General features: G+C 43.2%; 1 protein-coding gene across 5 annotated transcripts in view; it reads left to right on the top strand.

Annotated features, from left to right (window-relative positions):
• Positions 1-18,385, top strand: part of LOC115164101 (tight junction protein ZO-2) — a 109,486-nt gene that overhangs the window by 41,100 nt on the left and 50,001 nt on the right. For 2 of the 5 annotated variants that reach the window (XM_029716230.1, XM_029716229.1), the window contains exon 1: positions 15,252-15,416. The exons of 1 other annotated variant lie outside the window; for it this stretch is intronic. In XM_029716230.1, coding sequence (XP_029572090.1) covers positions 15,342-15,416 — 75 coding nt within the window. In that variant the 5' untranslated portion in view covers positions 15,252-15,341. Of the gene's footprint in view, positions 1-15,250; positions 15,417-15,879; positions 15,992-18,385 lie in introns of those variants that run through there. 2 more of the 5 variants (XM_029716227.1, XM_029716232.1) reach the window with 2 other exon arrangements.

Here is an 18,385-nt window from a genome sequence, read left to right as displayed (position 1 = left end):
TGCTCTTTTACACACCTTTATTTCTACTTGCACATCCTCATCTGCACATATCACTCCAGTGTAAATTGTAATTACTTCGCCACTATTGGCCTATTTATTGCCTTATCTCCTTACATCATTTGCACACACTGTATACAGCTTTTTCTATTGTGTTATTGACTGTGCGTTTGTTTATCCCATGTGTAACTGTGTTGTTTGTGTCGCACTGCTTTGCTCCATCTCGGCCAGGTCATAGTTGTAAATGAGAACTTGTTCTCAACTGGCCTACCTGGTTAAATAAAGGTGAAATAAATTAAATACATTTAGCTCAGTGCCGATGTTGCTTGTAATCCATGGCTTCTGGTTGGGATATGTAAGTACGGTCACTGTGGGATGATGTTGTCTATGCACTTATTTATGAAGCTTGTGACTGTGGTAAACTCCCTAAATGCCATCGAATGAATCCTGGAACATATTTCAGTCTGTCCTAGCGAAACAGTCCTGTAGCTTAGCAATCGCTAGTCACTGCTATTTCCGGTTTTGAGTTTTTGCTTGTAAGCAGGAATCAGGAGGATAGAGTTATGGTCAGATTTGCCAAATGGAGCGAGAGCTTTGTATGCTTCTCTGTGTGTGGAGTAAAGGTGATCTAGAGTTTTTGTCGCTTATAGTTGCACAGGTGACACTGGTAGAAATTCTGTCAAATACATTTGTTTTACTGTATTAAAGTCACTGGCCACCTGGAGCACCGCATCTGGATGAACATTTTCATTTTTCGTTTATGGCCCTATACAGCTTGTTGAGTGCAGTCTTAGTGCCAGCATCGGTTTGTGGTGGTAAATGGACAGCTACAGAACGAAAAATATAGATGAAAACTCTTGGTAAATAGTATGGTCTACAGCTTATGAGGTATTCTAACTCAGGGGAGCAGAACCTCGAGACTTCCTTAATATTAGAGATCGTGCACCAGTTGTTGTTAACAGAGACACACCACCTCCCCTGAGCTTTCCCTAAGCCACCGTTCTGTCCTGCCGATGTATAGAAAAAACTGCCCGATTTATATTTACCATATCCTTGTCCAGCCACGACTCTGAGAAACATAGGGTATTACAGTTCTTTAGATAACGTTCATAGGATAGTCTCCAACGGAGCTCATCCAGTGTATTCTCCAGTGTTTGCACTTTCGCCAATAGGGTAGAGGCGATATATCCACTCTCCGACGTGGTCTCTTCAGGCATCCCACGCGCCATCTCCTCCTCCTTCGAGTGTCTAGGATTTGTGCCTGGTCCAGGATAATCAGAATGTCTTTCGCCTCCGACTCATTGAAGTAGAAGTCCTCATCCAAGTCGAGATGAATGATAGCTGTTCTGATGCCCAGAAGCTATTTTCGGTCGTAGGAAACAATGGCGGAAACATTATGCACCAAAAAAATTAAGATCAGTGCAAAAAAATACACAAAATAGCACAACTGGTCAGGAGCCTTTAAAATGGCTGCAATTCCCTCCAGCTTATGTTACTGCACCCAATCTCCTAAACCTGTTCAGGGGTGTTGTGTACATCCCATCTTCTGTCTGAACTGACACTCAGCCGTTCCAGCTTGCTGTAGTGTGTGTGTGTGTGTGTCATCTCTATTTGATGTTGAGGATATATTGTTGTAATTGTAAGAGTTATCAGAGAGCTAACTGGTATTATTAGCCACGCTGGTAGTATAGGTGGAATGAGGGACTGCTGCTAGCCTTTCTGTTTACTGTGCAGGAGATAGATGGGAATTAAACATGCACACACACACTGCCGCTGTCCAGAGTGATCAGTCTCTACAGCGACCTCTCACTGTCACAATATTGGGAGTGTTCAGTGCGAGCTGGTTTCAGGCCACGTCAGCCTCATGAATCGATGTGGAAGGAGAGATACGGGTGTTAGGGCATGCGTCAGCTATATCTGCCGTCGTCTGCTTCCCTGTCCACCATCGCTCCACTTCCCCATTCTCAACCTGCTCCCCATCTTACCTTTAACACCTCTTCTACTTCTCCTTATCTCCCCACTCGTCCCCCACTGCCTCTACGCCCCCCCCTCTTCCCCCCTCTACGCTACCTCCCCCATCCCTGCTCTCTCCCCTCCCTTTCCAGTATAAATCTCTTCTCTATAGATCAGTCCCTCCATGGACATCTATCCAGTGCTATAGATCTTCTCCCTGCTGTAATCAGGGGGTGGGCTACAGCTGTCATGTCCACTGTGGCCTGATCTCTCAACTTCAGATACTCCTCTCTTCTCTTCACCCCTTCAAACTGGCTTCACTCTGGGGCTGGGCTGACAGATATTGTAGCACTATGGACCCTGGTCAAAAGTAGTGCACTATAAAAGGGATAGAGTGTCATTTGGGAAACCAACAATGTTAGGGACGCAGAGACTGTGTGGTGAGAGGAACTGGGAGGAGCTGTCAAGTCAATTCAGACTTTGCAGTGGTCAAAACTGTGTCAAACATGAGAATAAATCAGTGTTTTGGTATTATCACAGAAGCACAGGGATAGCATGGTGCTAATGGTGAGGAAGGAACAGAGAGGAGCTTTCAATCTCTAGAACAGTCCAAGAGATCTGTTAGAATCTCAGAAGTCAAGTATAACCCTTGACATACTGAAATATCAAGTCAATGGACAAAACCTTGTCAGACGTTTTAGACTAAATCAGTTTGCTGGTATTCCTTATGCATTAAACATATCAGACAATAGGTCTTATTTTTCTCAGCACTAACAAATATCTATGGGTATAGCAGCACAGAATGCATTGACCCAGTTGTAGGATGTGTCCCTTGTCACAGGTTAATGCAAATACAGGACTCACAGATCGGTCCAGTGAACTCCGATCACATCCAACATGACACACACACACACCTACCTACCTACCTACAGCGGCTTGCAAAAGTATTAACCCCCTTGGCATTTTTTCCTATTTTGTTGCCTTAGAAACTGGAATTCAAATATATTTTTGGGGGGTTTGTATCATTTGATTTACACATGTCTACCACTTTGAAGATTTTTATTGTGAAACAAACAAGAAATAAGACAAAAAAACTGAACTTGAGCGTGAATAACTATTCACCCCCCAAAGTCAATACTTTGTAGAGCCACCTTTTGCAGCAATTACAGCTGCAAGTCTCTTGGGATATGTCTCTATAAGCTTGGCACATCTAGCCACTGGGATTTTTGCCCATTCTTCAAGGCAAAACTATTCCAGCGCCTTCAAGTTGGATGGGTTCCGCTGGTGTACAGCAATCTTTAAGTCATACCACATATTCTCAATTGGATTGAGGTCTGGGCTTTGACTAGGCCATTCCAAGACATTTAAATGTTTCCCCTTAAACCACTCGAGTGTTGCTTTAGCAATATGCTTAGGGTCATTGTCCTGCTGGAAGGTGAACCTCCGTCCCAGTCTCTGGAAGACTGAAATAGGTATCCCTCAAGAATGTCCCTGTATTTAGCGCCATCCTTCAATTCTGACCAGTTTCCCAGTCCCTGCCGATGGTGACCTCGGGGTGATGAGAGGTGTTGGCTTTGCGCCAAAGATAGCATTTTCCTTTATGGCCAAAAATATCAATTTTAGTCTCATCTGACCAGAGTACCTTCTTCCATATGTTTGGGGAGTCTCCCACATGCCTTTTGGCTAACACCAAACATGTTTGCTTATTTTTGTCTTTAAGCAATGGCTTTTTTCTGGCCACTCTTCCGCAAAGGCCAGCTCTGTGGAGTGTACGGCTTAAAGTGGTCCTATGGACAGATACTCCAATCTCCTCTGTGGAGCTTTGTTGCTCCTTCAGGGTTATCTTTATTCTCTTTGTTGCCTCTCTGATTAATGCCCTCCTTGCCTGGTCTGTGAGTTTTGGTGGGCGGCCCTCTCTTGGCAGGTTTGTTGTGGTGCCATATTCTTTCCATTTTTTTAATAATGGATTTAACAGTTCTCCGTGGGATGTTCAACATTTCTGATATGTTTTTATAACCCTGATCTGTACTTCTCCACAACTTTGTCCCTGACCTGTTTGGAGAGCTCCTTGCTCTTTATGGTGTCACTTGCTTAGTGGTGTTGCAGACTCTGGGGCCTTTCAGAACAGGTGTATAGATACTGAGATCATATGACACTTAGATTGCACACAGGTGGACTTTATTTAACTAATTATGTGACTTCTAAAGGTAATTGGTTGCACCAGATCTGATTTAGGGACTTCATAGCAAAGGTGGTGAATACATATGCACGCACCACTTTTCAGTTTTGAATTTTTTTGAATTTTTTGAAATAAGTAATTTTTTTCATTTCACTTCACCAATTTGGACTATTTTGTGTATGTCCATTACATGAAATCCAAATAAAAAATCAATTTAAATTACAGGTTGTAATGCAACAAAATAGGAAAAACACCAAGGGGATGAATACTACACAAAGACACAATAGTGAAGACATCAAAACTATGAAATAACACATATGGAATCATGTAGTAACCAAAAAAGTGTTAAACAAATTAGATTCTTCCAAGTAGCCACCGTTTGCCTTGATGACAGCTTTGCATACTATTGGCATTCTTTCAACTAGCTTAATGCGGTAGTCACCTGGAATGCATTTCAATTAACAGGTGTGCCTTGTTTGTTAAAAGTTAAATTGTGGAATTTCTTTCCTTCCTAATGTGTTTGAGCCAATCAGTTTGGTGTGACAAGGTATGGGAGGTATATAGAAGATAGCCCTATTTGGTTAAGTGCTGTTGACTTGCCCTTCTACTGGATTGGTGTGTGGTGAAAAGGTCAGTGCTGTTATACAGGGTCCATGGGTGGTGCAGAGCATCTCTCACAGCCTCTTCTCTGCTCCGCTTTGAAGAAAAAAAGTATTTTAATGAATCTGGCTCCTTTCCTCTTAGTCAGGGAAAGGATGGTGGAAGAGAGAAGAGGTAGAGGGAAGAATGGGGGGAGGTTAAGTGCCTTTTGTAACCTTTTTTGTGCTCTTGTTTTATTTTAATCTCCCCCATTTAGCAATGTCAAAAGGGTACTTATTGTGTTATTACCAGAGCTATTTTTGAGGGGATTGGAAAATTGTAGATTTGATTGGGGGCTGGTTGGAGTGGTGGGTACTGGTGTTATCATTTGGAGCTGTTCAATTGGGTCATATAGGTGAAAAATGGAGGGGGTCATGTTTAATTCTTTATCATAGGCGCACACACACACACACACACACACACACACACACACACACACACACACACACAGTACTTTCACATGGTTTTATGGGAATTAAGGCAATTGACTTCAATGGCTAATTTCCCTGAACAGGGGGATTACATAGTAAGAAGAAGCAATAATCCAAGTCGCAGCTCCATGCTACTTGTCAGACATAGTGAACTGATACTGTATACTAGTTGTCCGGGTGGGATTATAGTGGGGTCCGTGGGTGACTTTTTGGTAATTTTGGGGGGATTCCTCACTTCTTCCTACTCATTGGTAGGAAGAAGTGTGGTCCAAATCAGATTTTGGGTACTATATTTATTGAATATTATATGTCCTATAAATTCAAATGGCCAATTTGGATGCAATCAATTAGCTGAATTTCTCTGAAGTATTATTTCATAAATTAATGTTGCAGGCAGGCTTATCTTTTCTGTTTCTAACTGCATAAACCATTTCAGAACAATCTGAGATAGTGGGTGTCATGGCTTGCTGAAAATACGTCAGTAATTGTTAGTGGGCTTGTGAGAACACTGTCCGGACTTTTGTCTCGTGTGTATCTCTGTTCTGTTATACTAGTCTAGTCCTATCCCAGCTCTGCTCTGCTTCCTGCTCTCAAATGCTGTTGGACGCATTCTTTATTAATGAGGGAAAGATGATGTCTGAAATATTTACAACAGAGGAGCAGGAAAGAAGGACTTTCAATAAGACATGAAATGCAACAATCAAGTAGTTCCAACTTCCTCACTGCTATTAAGGATAGGGATCCTTGGAACCTGTCTGGGCTGACTGGTTAAAGTGCCTGCTAAGAAGGGGTCCCAATTTAGACTGAACAATAGTGGATTAGCCACAGCTATCAGACCCATATAGACAAGGCCAATTCACGTGGTCACTCCAAGCCCCTAACAGTAGAATAGGATTATGTAAGGAAAATGCATATATTCATGTCCATATCCAAGCTACAGTTTGGGATTTGGGAAGCTATTCAATGGTCATTTCAACTCAAGAACACTGCTCATTTTACTGTGTAGTATAAGGTAATTAATTACACATTACCTTTACACACATAGTTGAGGAAGAGAAACTATGTATAGTGTTTCTGTATACAGTGCATTTGGAAAGTATTCAGACCCTTTGACTCTTTCCACATTGTTACGTTACAGCCTTATTCTAAAATTGATGAGGATAAAAAAAAAAATCATCCATCTACACACAATTACCCATAATGACAAAGCGAAAAAAGTTTTTGAGAAATGTTTGCACATTTATAAAAAAAATTAACAAATACCCTACCCCATAATGATAAAGCAAAAACAGGTTTCAAGAAATTTGTGCAAATGTATAAAAACTGATATCGCATTTACATAAGTATTCAGACCCTTTACGCAGTACTTTGTTCAAGCACTTTTGGCAGCGATAAGATTCCAGTCTTCTTGGGTATGACGCTACAAGCTTGGCACCCCTGTATTTGGGGAGTTTCTTCCATTCTTCTCTGCAGATCCTCTCAAGCTCTGTCAGGTTGGAAGGGGAGCATCGCTGCACAGATATTTTCGGGTCTCTCCAGAGATGTTAGATCGGGTTCAAGTCCGGACTCTGGCTGGGCCACTCAAGGACATTCAGAGACTTGTCCTGAAGCCACTCCTGCGTTGGTTTGGCTGTGTGCTTAGGGTCATTGTCCTAGGGCCATTGTCCTGTTGGAAGGTGAATATCACCCCAGTCTTGGAGTAGGTTTTCATCAAGGATCTCTCTGTACTTTGCGCCGTTCATCTTTGCCTCAATCCTGACTTGTCTCCCAGTCCCTGCCGCTGAAAAACATCCCCACAGAATGATGCTTCAACCACCAAGCTTCATTGTAGGCATGGTGCCAAGTTCGCCTAGAGACGTCACGCTTGGCATTTAGGCCAAAGAGTTCAATCTTGTTTTCATCAGACTAGATAATCTTGTTTCTCATGGTCTGTGAGTCCTTTTGGTGCCTTTTGGCAAACTCCAAGTGGGCTGTCATGTGCCTTTTTACTGAGGAGTGGCTTCAGTCTGGCCAATCTACCATAAAGGCCTGATTTGGTGGAGTGCTGCAGTTGTTCTGGAAGGTTCTATCATTTCCACAGAGGAACTCTGCCAGCTCTAGGAAAAGTATTGGTGGTTCCAATCTTATTTCATTTAAGAATGATTGATGCCACTGCGTTTGTGGGGACCTTCAATGCAGCAGAAATTGGTTGGTACCCTTCCCCAGATCTGTGCCTCGACACAATCCTGAATTGGAGCTCTACGACAATTCCTGCGACCTCATGGCTTGGTTTATGCTCTGACATGCACTGTCAATTGAGGGACCTTATATTGACAGCTGTGTGCCTTTCCAAATCATGTCCAATCAATTGATTTTACTACAAGTGGAATCCAATCAGGTTGTATAAAAAGGATGCACCAGAGCTCAATTTTAAATCTAATGGCAAAGGGTCTGAATACTTATGTAAATACGGTATTGATAACCAGCGCACTTCTGTATGTTGTAAAAGCATTACATGGTCGCTGCCCATATCATTGCATAATGCAGAAAATACACGAGAGTTCAGTGGCCTTGCTTTACTAACAAAGTTAACCATTTTCACTGTGGTGTCCAAAACGTCTTTCAAGCTGTCAGACATTCCCTTGGCAGCAAGAGCCTCTCGATGGATCCCGCTGTGCCCAAATGGCGTCGGGAGCAACTGCTTGCACGCGCGTTACCACTCCACTATGTCTCCCTGTCATGGCTTTTGCGCCATCAGTACAGATACCAACACATCTTGACCACCAAAGTCCATTTGATGTCAGAAAGCTGTCCAGTACTTTAAAAATGTCCTCTCATATTTTCCTGGTTTCCAGAAGAGGATGTGTTCCTTAATTGAGCCCCCATAAATGTAGCAGACATATACCAGGAGCTGTGCCAGGCCCGCCACGTCTGTTGACTCATCCAGCTGTAATGCATGTAATTCACTGGCGTGTATGCAAAGCAGTAATTGTTTCAAAACATCTCCTGCCGTGTCACTGATGCGTCGTGAAACAGTGTTGTTTGATGAAGCCATTGTCTGTATAGTTTTTTTTCTCCTTTTCCCCCAGAATTGTCCCAGTCATATCTGCGGCAGCAGGAAGAATTAAGTCCTCCACAATAGTATAGGGCTTGCCTGTCCTAGCCACTCGGTAGCTCACCATATAAGACGCTTCTAGCCCCTTCTTATTAATGGCATCTGTTGCTTTTATACATGTCTTACTACTTGAAAGTCGTCTTTATTCTCGCTCAAAAAACTGCCGTGGCTTATTTTTCAAGTTATCATGTTTAGTTTCTAAATGTCTGCGCAAAGGTTCCCGCGAGAGAGTAACGGTTAATGTGATTGGATGTTAATTATTTGACTAGGCTACCTGTATTTCACATTGTGTTATTTTGCTGAACAGTTGATGATTTAATTTTATTTTTGGCAGTGAAATGAGGCTACAGAGGCGAATAAAAAAAAACTCACCCAAATATAAGGCCCAGTTGGAAAATATAAATGTACTGTTTGAAAATGTGAGCCACATTTTTATTTGGCGTACCTCCAACGGCATTGTAGATATTTTAGTTTCAGTTTCGCATCAACTAACAGCTGTTCTATTTCTGGCAAGAGATTGTTGATTAATTTGCACTGTCCCTGTTAAATACATAGACTTTCAGAGACTAACTTTTCTTCAAACAGCAGAGAAGAAGCTCTAAATTTTCAGATTCAGCGGGCTGATGTCTTATGATGCACTTCTTGGTTTCTAGTATAAATTATTTAAAGCCACCTGACTGACTGTAGACTATGATGATGTGTCATCCATTTTAGAGATGGGAGAAGTGACTCAAACTTGATGACATCGGTCTAGTTCAGGTCTTGCTTATAGCAAGTCTACGAATGCTTTAAGCAAGTCTTATGGAGCATTTTGCATAAGAGACAATAGAAAAGGTGGTTCAAAGAAAGTGAGCTAGACTATTTCTCTGGCTTGCATAGTTAGAGAATATCAAGGTTTAACTCTATGAAGAAAGACATGCACTCACGCACAAACACAGATGGCCTTAAGCCTTATTCGGATGGGATTAGTTTTGCTGTTTGGGTAATGTAATTATGTGTTCTGATGGCGCAAAAGCCATGACAGGGAGACATAGTGGAGTGGTAACGCACGTGCAAACAGTTGCTCCCGACGCCACTTGGGTTCACTGCAGCATCCACCGAGAGGCTCTTGCTGCCAAGGGAATGCCTGACAGCTTGAAAGACGTTTTGGACGCAACAGTGAAAATGCTTAACTTTAAAGCAAGGCCCCTGAATTCTCGTGTATTTTCTGCATTATGCAATGATATGGGCAGCGACCATGTAACGCTTTTAAAACATACAGAGGTACGCTGGTTATCAAGGGGCAAAGTATTGACACATTTTTTGAATTGAGAGACGAGCTTAACGTTTTCTTTACTGACCTTTTTCACTTGTCTGACTGCTTGCATGATGAGTTTCTCAAACGACTGGCCAATCTGAGTGATGTTTTTTCTCGCCTGAATGATCTGAATCTAGGATTACAGGGACTCTCCGCAACTATATTCAATGTGCGGGACAAACAATTGAGGCTATGATTAAGAAGTTGGAGCTCTTCTCTGTCTGCATTAGGAAAACACACAGGTCCTTCCATTAGAGGTCGACCGATTATGATTACCGCCGATACCGATTATTGGAGGACCAAAAAAGCCGATGCCGATTTTTATATTATTATTATTTTTTTTTATTTTTTATTTGTAATAATGACAATTACAACAATACTGAAGGAACTTATTTTAACTTAATACATCAATAAAATCTATTTGGCCTCAAATAAATAATGAAACATGTTCAATTTGGTTTAAATAATGCAAGAAAGCTAACGTTTAAGTTCCTTGCTCAGAACATGAGAACATATGAAAGCTGGTGGTTCCTTTTAACATGAGTCTTCAATATTCCCAGGTAAGAAGTTTTAGGTTGTAGTTATTATAGGAATTATAGGACTATTTCTATCTATACGATTTGTATTTCATATACCTTTTGACTATTGGATGTTCTTATAGGCACCTTAGTATTGCCAGTGTAACAGTATAGCTTCCGTCCCTCTCCTCGCTCCTACCTGGGCTCAAACCAGGAACACATCGACAACAGCCACCCTCTAAGCAGCGTTACCCATGTAGAGGAAGGGAAACAACTACTCCAAGTCTCAGAGCGAGTGACATTTGAAATGCTATTAGCGCGCACCCTGCTAACTAGCTAGCCATTTCACATCGGTTACACAAGCCTAATCTTGGGAGTTGATAGGCTTAAAGTCATAAACAGCGCAATGCATTGTGATGGGCTGCTGGCAAAACGCACGAAAGTACTATTTTGAATGAACGCTTACTAGCCTGCTGGTGCCTACCACCGCTCAGTCAGACTGCTCTATCAAATCATAGGCTTAATTATAACATAATAACACACAGAAACACGAGCCTTAGGTCATTAATATGGTCGAATCCAGAAACTATCACGTTTATTCTTTCAGTGAAATACGGAACCGTTCCGTATTTTACCTAACGGGTGGCATCCATAAGTCTAAATGTTCCTGTTACATTGCACAACCTCCAATGTTATGTCATAATTACGTAAAATTCTGGCAAATTAGTTTGCCACGAGCCAGGCGGCCCAAACTGTTGCATATACCCTGATTCTGCGTGCAAGGAACGCAAGAGAACTGACACAATTTCACCTGGTTAATATTGCCTGCTAACCTGGATTTCTTTTAGCTAAATATGCAGGTTTCAAAATATATACTTCTGTGTATTGATTTTAAGAAAGGCATTGATGTTTATAATTAGGTACACTTCGGAGCAAAGACAGTCCTTTTTCGCGAATGCGCACTACATCGATTATATGCAACGCAGGACTGGCTAGATAACTACACATGGTTGATGATATTACTAGTTTAACTAGTGATTATGATTGATTGATTGTTTTTTATAAGATAAGTTTAAAACTAGCTAGCAACTTACCTTGGCTTCTTACTGCATTCGCGTAACAGGCAGGCTCCTCGTGGAGTGCAACGTAAAGCAGGTGGTTAGAGCGTTGGACTAGTTAACCATAAGGTTGCATCCCCAAGCTGACAAGGTAAAAATCTGTCGTTCTGCCCCTGAACAAGGCAGTTAACCCACCGTTCCTAGGCCGTAATTGAAAATAAGAATGTGTTTTTAACTGACTTGCCTTAAAAAAAAAAGAGATTTATTTTAAAAATCGGCAAATCGGTGGCCAAAAATACCGATTACTGATTGTTACGAAAACTTGAAAATATCGGCCCTAATGAAATCGACCATTCCGATTAATCGGTCGACCTCTACTTTCCATCATTGTATGATTTTTTTGTGTGCAAATGAACTCAAGCTTACGGACAATGTCAAATGTGATAAAGCGAACCACCTGAGTTAGTTGGGTGCACAATTACGCAGGTACTTTGAAATTGCAACAAGCGGTTATGTGAAAATTGAATTTAATCAGAAGCCACTGCCAGATTTCTGGATTGGGCTGCGCTCAGTTTCCTGCATTGGCAAATCGCGCTGTTAAGACACTGATGCCCTTTGCAACCACGTACAGTGAGGGGAAAAAAGTATTTGATACCCTGCTGATTTTGTACGTTTGCCCACTGACAAAGAAATGATCAGTCTATAATTTTACTGGTAGGTTTATTTGAACAGTGAGACAGAATAACAGCAAAATACTCCAGAAAAACGCATGTCAAAATGTTATAAATTGATTTGCATTTGAATGAGGGAAATAAGTATTTGACCCTCTTCAAAACATGACTTAGTACTTGGTGGCAAAACCCTTGTTGGCAATCAGAGGTCAGATGTTTCTTGTAATTGGCCACCAGGTTTGCACACATCTCAGGAGGGATTTTGTTCCCACTCCTCTTTGCAGATCTTCTCCAAGTCATTAAAGCTTTGAGGCTGACGTTTGGCAACTCGAACCTTCAGCTCCCTCTACAGATTTTCTATGGGATTAAGGTCTGGAGACTGTCTAGGCCACTCCAGTACCTTAATGTGCTTCTTCTTGAGCCACTCCTTTGTTGCCTTGGCCCTGTGTTTTGGGTCATTGTCATGCTGGAATACCCGTCCACGACCCATTTTCAATGCCCGGGCTGAGGGTAGGAGGTTCTCACTCAAGATTTGATGGTACATGGCCCCGTCCATCGTCCCTTTGATGCGGTGAAGTTGTCCTGTCCCCTTAGCAGAAAAACACCCCCAAAGCATAATGTTTCCACCTCCATGTTTGACGGTGGACATGGTGTTCTTGGGGTCATAGGCAGCATTCCTCCTCCTCCAAACACAGCAAGTTGAGTTGATGCCAAAGAGCTCCATTTGTGTCTCATCTGACCACAACACTTTCACCCAGTTGTCCTCTGAATCATTCAGATGTTCATTGGCAAACTTCAGACGGGCATGTATATGTGCTTTCTTGAGCAGGGGGACCTTGCGGGCGCTGCAGGATTTCAGTCCTTCACGGCGTAGTGTGTTACCAATTGTTTTCTTGGTGACTATGGTCCCAGCTGCCTTGAGATCATTGACAAGATCCTCCTGTGTAGTTCTGGGCTGATTCCTCACCGTTCTCATGATCATTGCAAGGCCACGAGATGAGATCTTGCGTGGCGACCCCAGGCCGAGGGAGATTGACAGTTCTTTTGTGTTTCTTCCATTTACGAATAATCGCACCAACTGTTGTCACCTTTTCACCAAGCTACTTGGCGATGGTCTTGTAGCCCATTCCAGCCTTGTGTAGGTCTACAATCTTGTCCCTGACATTTTTGGAGAACTCTTTGGTCTTGGCCATGGTGGAGAGTTTGGAATCTGATTGATTGCTTCTGTGGACAGGTGTCTTTTATACAGGTAATGAGCTGAGATTAGGAGCACTCCCTTTAAGAGTGTGCTCCTAATCTCAGCTCATTACCTGTATAAAAGACACCTGGGAGCCAGAAATCTTTCTGATTGAGAAGGGGTCAAATACTTATTTCCCTCATTAAAATGCAAATCAATTTATACAATTTTTGACATTAGTTTTTCTGGATTTTTGTGTTGTTATTCTGTCTCTCACTGTTCAAATAAACCTACCATTAAAATTATAGACTGATCATTTCTTTGTCAGTGGGCAAACGTACAAAATCAGCAGGGGATCAAATAGTTTTTTCCCCTCACTGTATCTATGTGAGAGTGCATTCTCGGCCCTCACTAGCATGAACTGAATACAGGCACAGACTGTTTGTGGAAAATGACTTAAGACTGAGACTCTCTCCAATACAACCCAACATTGCAGAGTTATGTGCATCCTTCTCATTAACCTGTGGTGAGTTATTCACCATTTTTGATGAACAAATAAGGTTTTATATGTAAGATGGTTAAATAAATAATAATAATAATGATATTATATTTATTTTATTTGTGCCCTGGTCCTATAAGAGTTCTTTGTCACAACCCGGCTCGTGGGAAATGACAAACTCACACTCATTCTTAAGTGTAATAAATGTATCATGTAGTGTGTGTGTGGGGCAGGCTTACAATGATGGCAAAAAGCAACATTTGAGAGTGCGCTGACCCTGGTGGTAGAGGGAGTACGCAGCTGGAGGTTGAATGTTTGAAGGGGTACGGGACTATAACAGTTTGGGAACAACTGCTCTACACTATACTTGCTTGTTTTGTTACATAAACTGAAAATAGGCAAAACTATTAGAATGTCAGCAACCAGGAAATGGCGATTTCTGCATAGTGCATCTTTAATGAAACTCCGGCTGTAAATGTAGGTAATAGATCGCAAAGCAGGGCATCCCCAATTCTCCACTGAGCTAAACTTTTTGCAAATGGCTGGTTCATTTTCTCATAACACATCTCAACTGCAGTCCGTTTTGCAGCAGCTCACATCAGCAGGATTGGGAGATTTTTCATTAGCAGGGACATCTACCGTGGATCGCTAAAATAAAGATTATGATCACACTTCCTCAATTTAAATATTATGGGGACACCTATACATTTGGCAGCCAAGCACAAGTTATCAGTGTAGCTTATTACTGTAGACATGATGTTGAATATTTTTACACCTAGAATAAAAACCTCCAGGTTTCTGTCACTAAAAGTCCTTAAAAAAAAAAGTTTGGAAAAACGATTCCCTTGCAAATCATTTCCTGGAAACGCACATGCTGGGGAAATAATTACATAACCAACATCTCTAGTAATACGAGTGCCGTTCGAATTTGGCTTATATCCCTTTAATCCCAGAGTAATTTTTTTCCAGGTCACCCCTAACCTTCTGTCTAGAGATCCGGACAATACACTAAATCAACAAATGCATACAGTGCGCACAGACACACACATTCAGTATGCACAGACACACACAAAGACATAAAGTATGCATTCACACACATGATCTCTATGTCCTATGTGTGTGTGTGTGAGATTTAATTCCTGGTAAGCATTAGTCATCTCGTACCGTGTGGATCAGAAAGGAATATAATTAAAACCCTGTTCATACTATCGTGCCCACAGACCCGTACCATACTCTGCTTGCTCTGATAGCTTCTTGTTCTATGGTGGATACAACTAATTAAACCGATTTCATACTAGATCCAGTCTGTCTTTCTCTAGCGCTCCCACTCTCTCCCCCTCTCTCTGTTACAGTGTAATTATGTTTTATTCAGCTGTCAGCTCAGTGTTGATGAGATGAGAGGAGATGAGTTGTAGAGGGTCGGGTCAGCTTGCCCTTTATTTCATTATACTGTGCTTTGCTACCGGCTTTTCTACTGTCACTGTTTTAGTCATGAATATTGGTATCTGACACTGCACAATGAAGTGTTTGATATTCACCACATTACTGGGTGCTGATATTCGTGTGTGTGTGTGTGTGTGTGTGTGTGTGTGTGTGTGTGTGTGTGTGTGTGTGTGTGTGTGTGTGTGTGTGTTGTATTAGGATTACATAAGCCTGGAGGAAGCCGGTGAATTGGGGGGAGGAGAGCAGGCAAGAGAGAGACGGAGTAGGGAGGGAGAAGAGAATGTGGAGGGAGGGAGGGAGAGCAGACGGATGGGAGACCCTGGCGCCCTGACTCCCATTCCGACCGCCGACCGCTCGGCTGGTGTCGTGTAGCGAGGCGATTGACATGTCGACAGCTCTCCGCAGGAAGTGGGTGCGTGCAGTGTGCGCGCTCAGGACTCTGCGAGCAGGAGGAGGAAGCGTGAGTTGTGTTTATTTTTAGTTCCCCCTGGGCCGACTAATCCGTTCTGCCACTCCGGCTTAATGGGATTGGAGGTCGGCTGACTTCAGTAGGCATTGGACTGTAGGACCATAGGGCTGCTCTGTGGGCTCACTGGGTTGTCTGCTGTACCCCAACCAAACCAGCCTGTGCTGCTCTGGGCCAGGCTTGGCTACTGGGTACTGTGCTGGTGCCATACAAACAGAGTGTTGAGCCAAACAGTGCTCAAGCTTAGCTTAGCTGAGCTGAGCCATGGATAAGAAGCGTTCAGCGGGTCGAGATTGCGGGAGATGAGATGAGCCATGAATTTGGACTGCCTGCAGTTGAGGGACTGGTGTTCAGGGGCCCGAGGGGGTCCATGGCTGCGCCACACGGAGGAGGACCAGGGTGGAGGTGGTGGGGGCCGGGGAAAGAGGAGCGCAGCAGGAGGGCCAGGTGGAGGTCAACCCAGGCTGGAGGTGCCTCTCCTGGGAGGACCCTGGCTCAACTCGGAGGAACTAAGGAGCAGCGTGGTGGTGCTCTACGCTCCCGCTGGGAACACATGCTTCCTCCGACTGGTACTGGAGACAGATAGAGAGAGCCAGAGAGACCCTCTGCCCTTGCCGCTGATTATCCACCTCCCCAAAAGGATAAACTATCTAGCTCTGATCCCTTGAGAAAAACTCACCCTGCTCTCTGCTTTCCCCTTAGAACTCCCTGGCATGTGTTTGACTAGATGTTTGTTTGTAGACTAACGTAGATGTTTGGTTGTAGAACCGAGTGTTAAAACTAAGTGAAGTTCTGTTAAGTTGTGTTTCTGGAAGAGATATATTGTGGTAGCTAGCTGAACTCAGTGCTTGGTTATTTAGCTGCAGAGACACACAGTTCCTCATCATCTCAATTCTAGTAAATCACAATTGCCAAATTTTGATCCAATAGGAAAATGCTCGATCCAAGAACTCTATTTGCCAAGTGGATAATACAGGGTTGAAGAACTGTGCTGCTCCAATAGGCAATTGCTCTGGCTGAGAAATGCTTTTCACTGCTCTTCATTTGAGAGGCGAAGAAACTGTTGATGAATGATGTTGACTCATACTCCCGTATTGGTGCTAGTACTCAGTCTGTGTGTGTGTGTCATGAAAAAGCTCTCCCGCTCCATCTCTCATGCTAGCAAAGTGTGAGAGAGAGGAGAGAGTGTGCTTTTGCATTAGTTGGAGGTTGGTAGCATTTAGCTGTGTGATTTGCACGGCAGTCAGTCAGTCTGTGGGTGGGTGGGTTGTGGGGAACAGTTATTTCCGGGTGTGGTGTCAGTGCAGTCCCTCCTGTGGGTTGAGTAGGTGTGTTCTACACTACATCCAGCTCTCTGGAACAGATAGGAGCCAATATAGATGGGTCCTGATGCCGTTCACACTAGAGAGAGGAGTTTACAGAGAGGATAGTACTCAGGGTTGCAGGATAGCTATGCATCTGTGGCTGTTGATCAATATGTGTCTGTGTTTTTGTGTGTTCTGCATGTGTGTCTGTCTGTCTGCACATTGTCATCGCAGGTATAGAATTCTGTCAGATCAGTGTGTGTGTTTGTGCGTGTTTGTTAGGGATGGGTATTTGACATTTCTAGACTGTTTGAGTGCTCGCATAAAAAAAGAATAATAATAATTTTTAGAACACAAGGCATACATTGGAAAAACAATTGTGCGTGTATCTATATGCCAACAGTGCGGAACAATGCCTAATTTATGATAACCATTGGAGATAATGAATCCTAATTGCTAAATTGTCCCATATACAATACCAGTCAAAAGTTTGGACACACCAACACATTTAAGGGTTTTTCTTTATTTTTACTATTTTCTACATTGTAGAATAATAGTGATGACATCAAAACTATGAAATAACACATGGAATCATGTAGTAACCAAAAAAGTGTTAAACAAATCAAAATGTATTTTAGATTCTTCAAAGTAGCCACCCTTTGCCTTGACAGGTTTGCGCACTCTTGGCATTCTCTCAACCAGCTTCACCTGAAATGCTTTTCCAAAAGTCTTGAAGGAGTTCCCACATATGATGAGCACTTGATGGCTGCTTTTCCTTCACTCTGCTGGTCTAACTCCTCCCAGACCATCGCAATTGGGTTGAGGTCAGGTGATTGTGGAGGCCTGGTCATCTGATACAGCACTCCATCACTCTCCTTCTTGGTCAAATAGCCCTTACACAGCCTGGAGGTGTGTTGGGTCATTGTCCTGTTGAAATACAAATGATAGCGCAAAATTAAAAATTAAAGTGGAAAACCACACTACAGGCTGATCCAACTTTGATATAATGTCCTTAAAACAAGTCAAAATGAGGCTCAGTAGTGTGTGTGTGGCCTCCACGTGCCTGTATGACCTCCCTACAACGCCTGGGCATGCTCCTGATGAGGTGGCGGATGGTCTCCTGAGGGATCTCCTCCCAGACCTGGACTAAAGCATCCGCCAACTCCTGGACAGTCTGTGGTGCAACGTGGCATTGGTGGATGGAGCGAGACATGATGTCCCAGATGTGCTCAATTGGATTCAGGTCTGGGGAACGGGCGGGCCAGTCCATAGCATCAATGCCTTCCTCTTGCAGGAACTGCTGACACACTCCAGCCACATGAGGTCTAGCATTGTCTTGCATTAGGAGGAACCCAGGGCCAACCGCACCAGCATATGGTCTCACAAGGGGTCTGAGGATCTCATCTCGGTACCTAATGGCAGTCAGGCTACCTCTGGCGAGCACATGGAGGGCTGTGCAGCCCCCCAAAGAAATGCCACCCCACACCATGACTGACCCACCGCCAAACCGGTCATGCTGGAGGATGTTGCAGGCAGCAGAACGTTCCCCAACGCGTCTCCAGACTCTGTCACGTCTGTCACGTGCTCAGTGTGAACCTGCTTTCATCTGTGAAGAGCACAGAGCACCAGTGGCGAATTTGCCAATCTTGGTGTTCTCTG

This window comes from Salmo trutta, chromosome 27 (genome assembly GCF_901001165.1).
Source record: "Salmo trutta chromosome 27, fSalTru1.1, whole genome shotgun sequence".
NCBI lineage: Eukaryota > Metazoa > Chordata > Actinopteri > Salmoniformes > Salmonidae > Salmo > Salmo trutta.
Note: the sequence above shows the minus strand (reverse complement) of the source record. Positions and strands in the feature narration are given on the sequence as shown.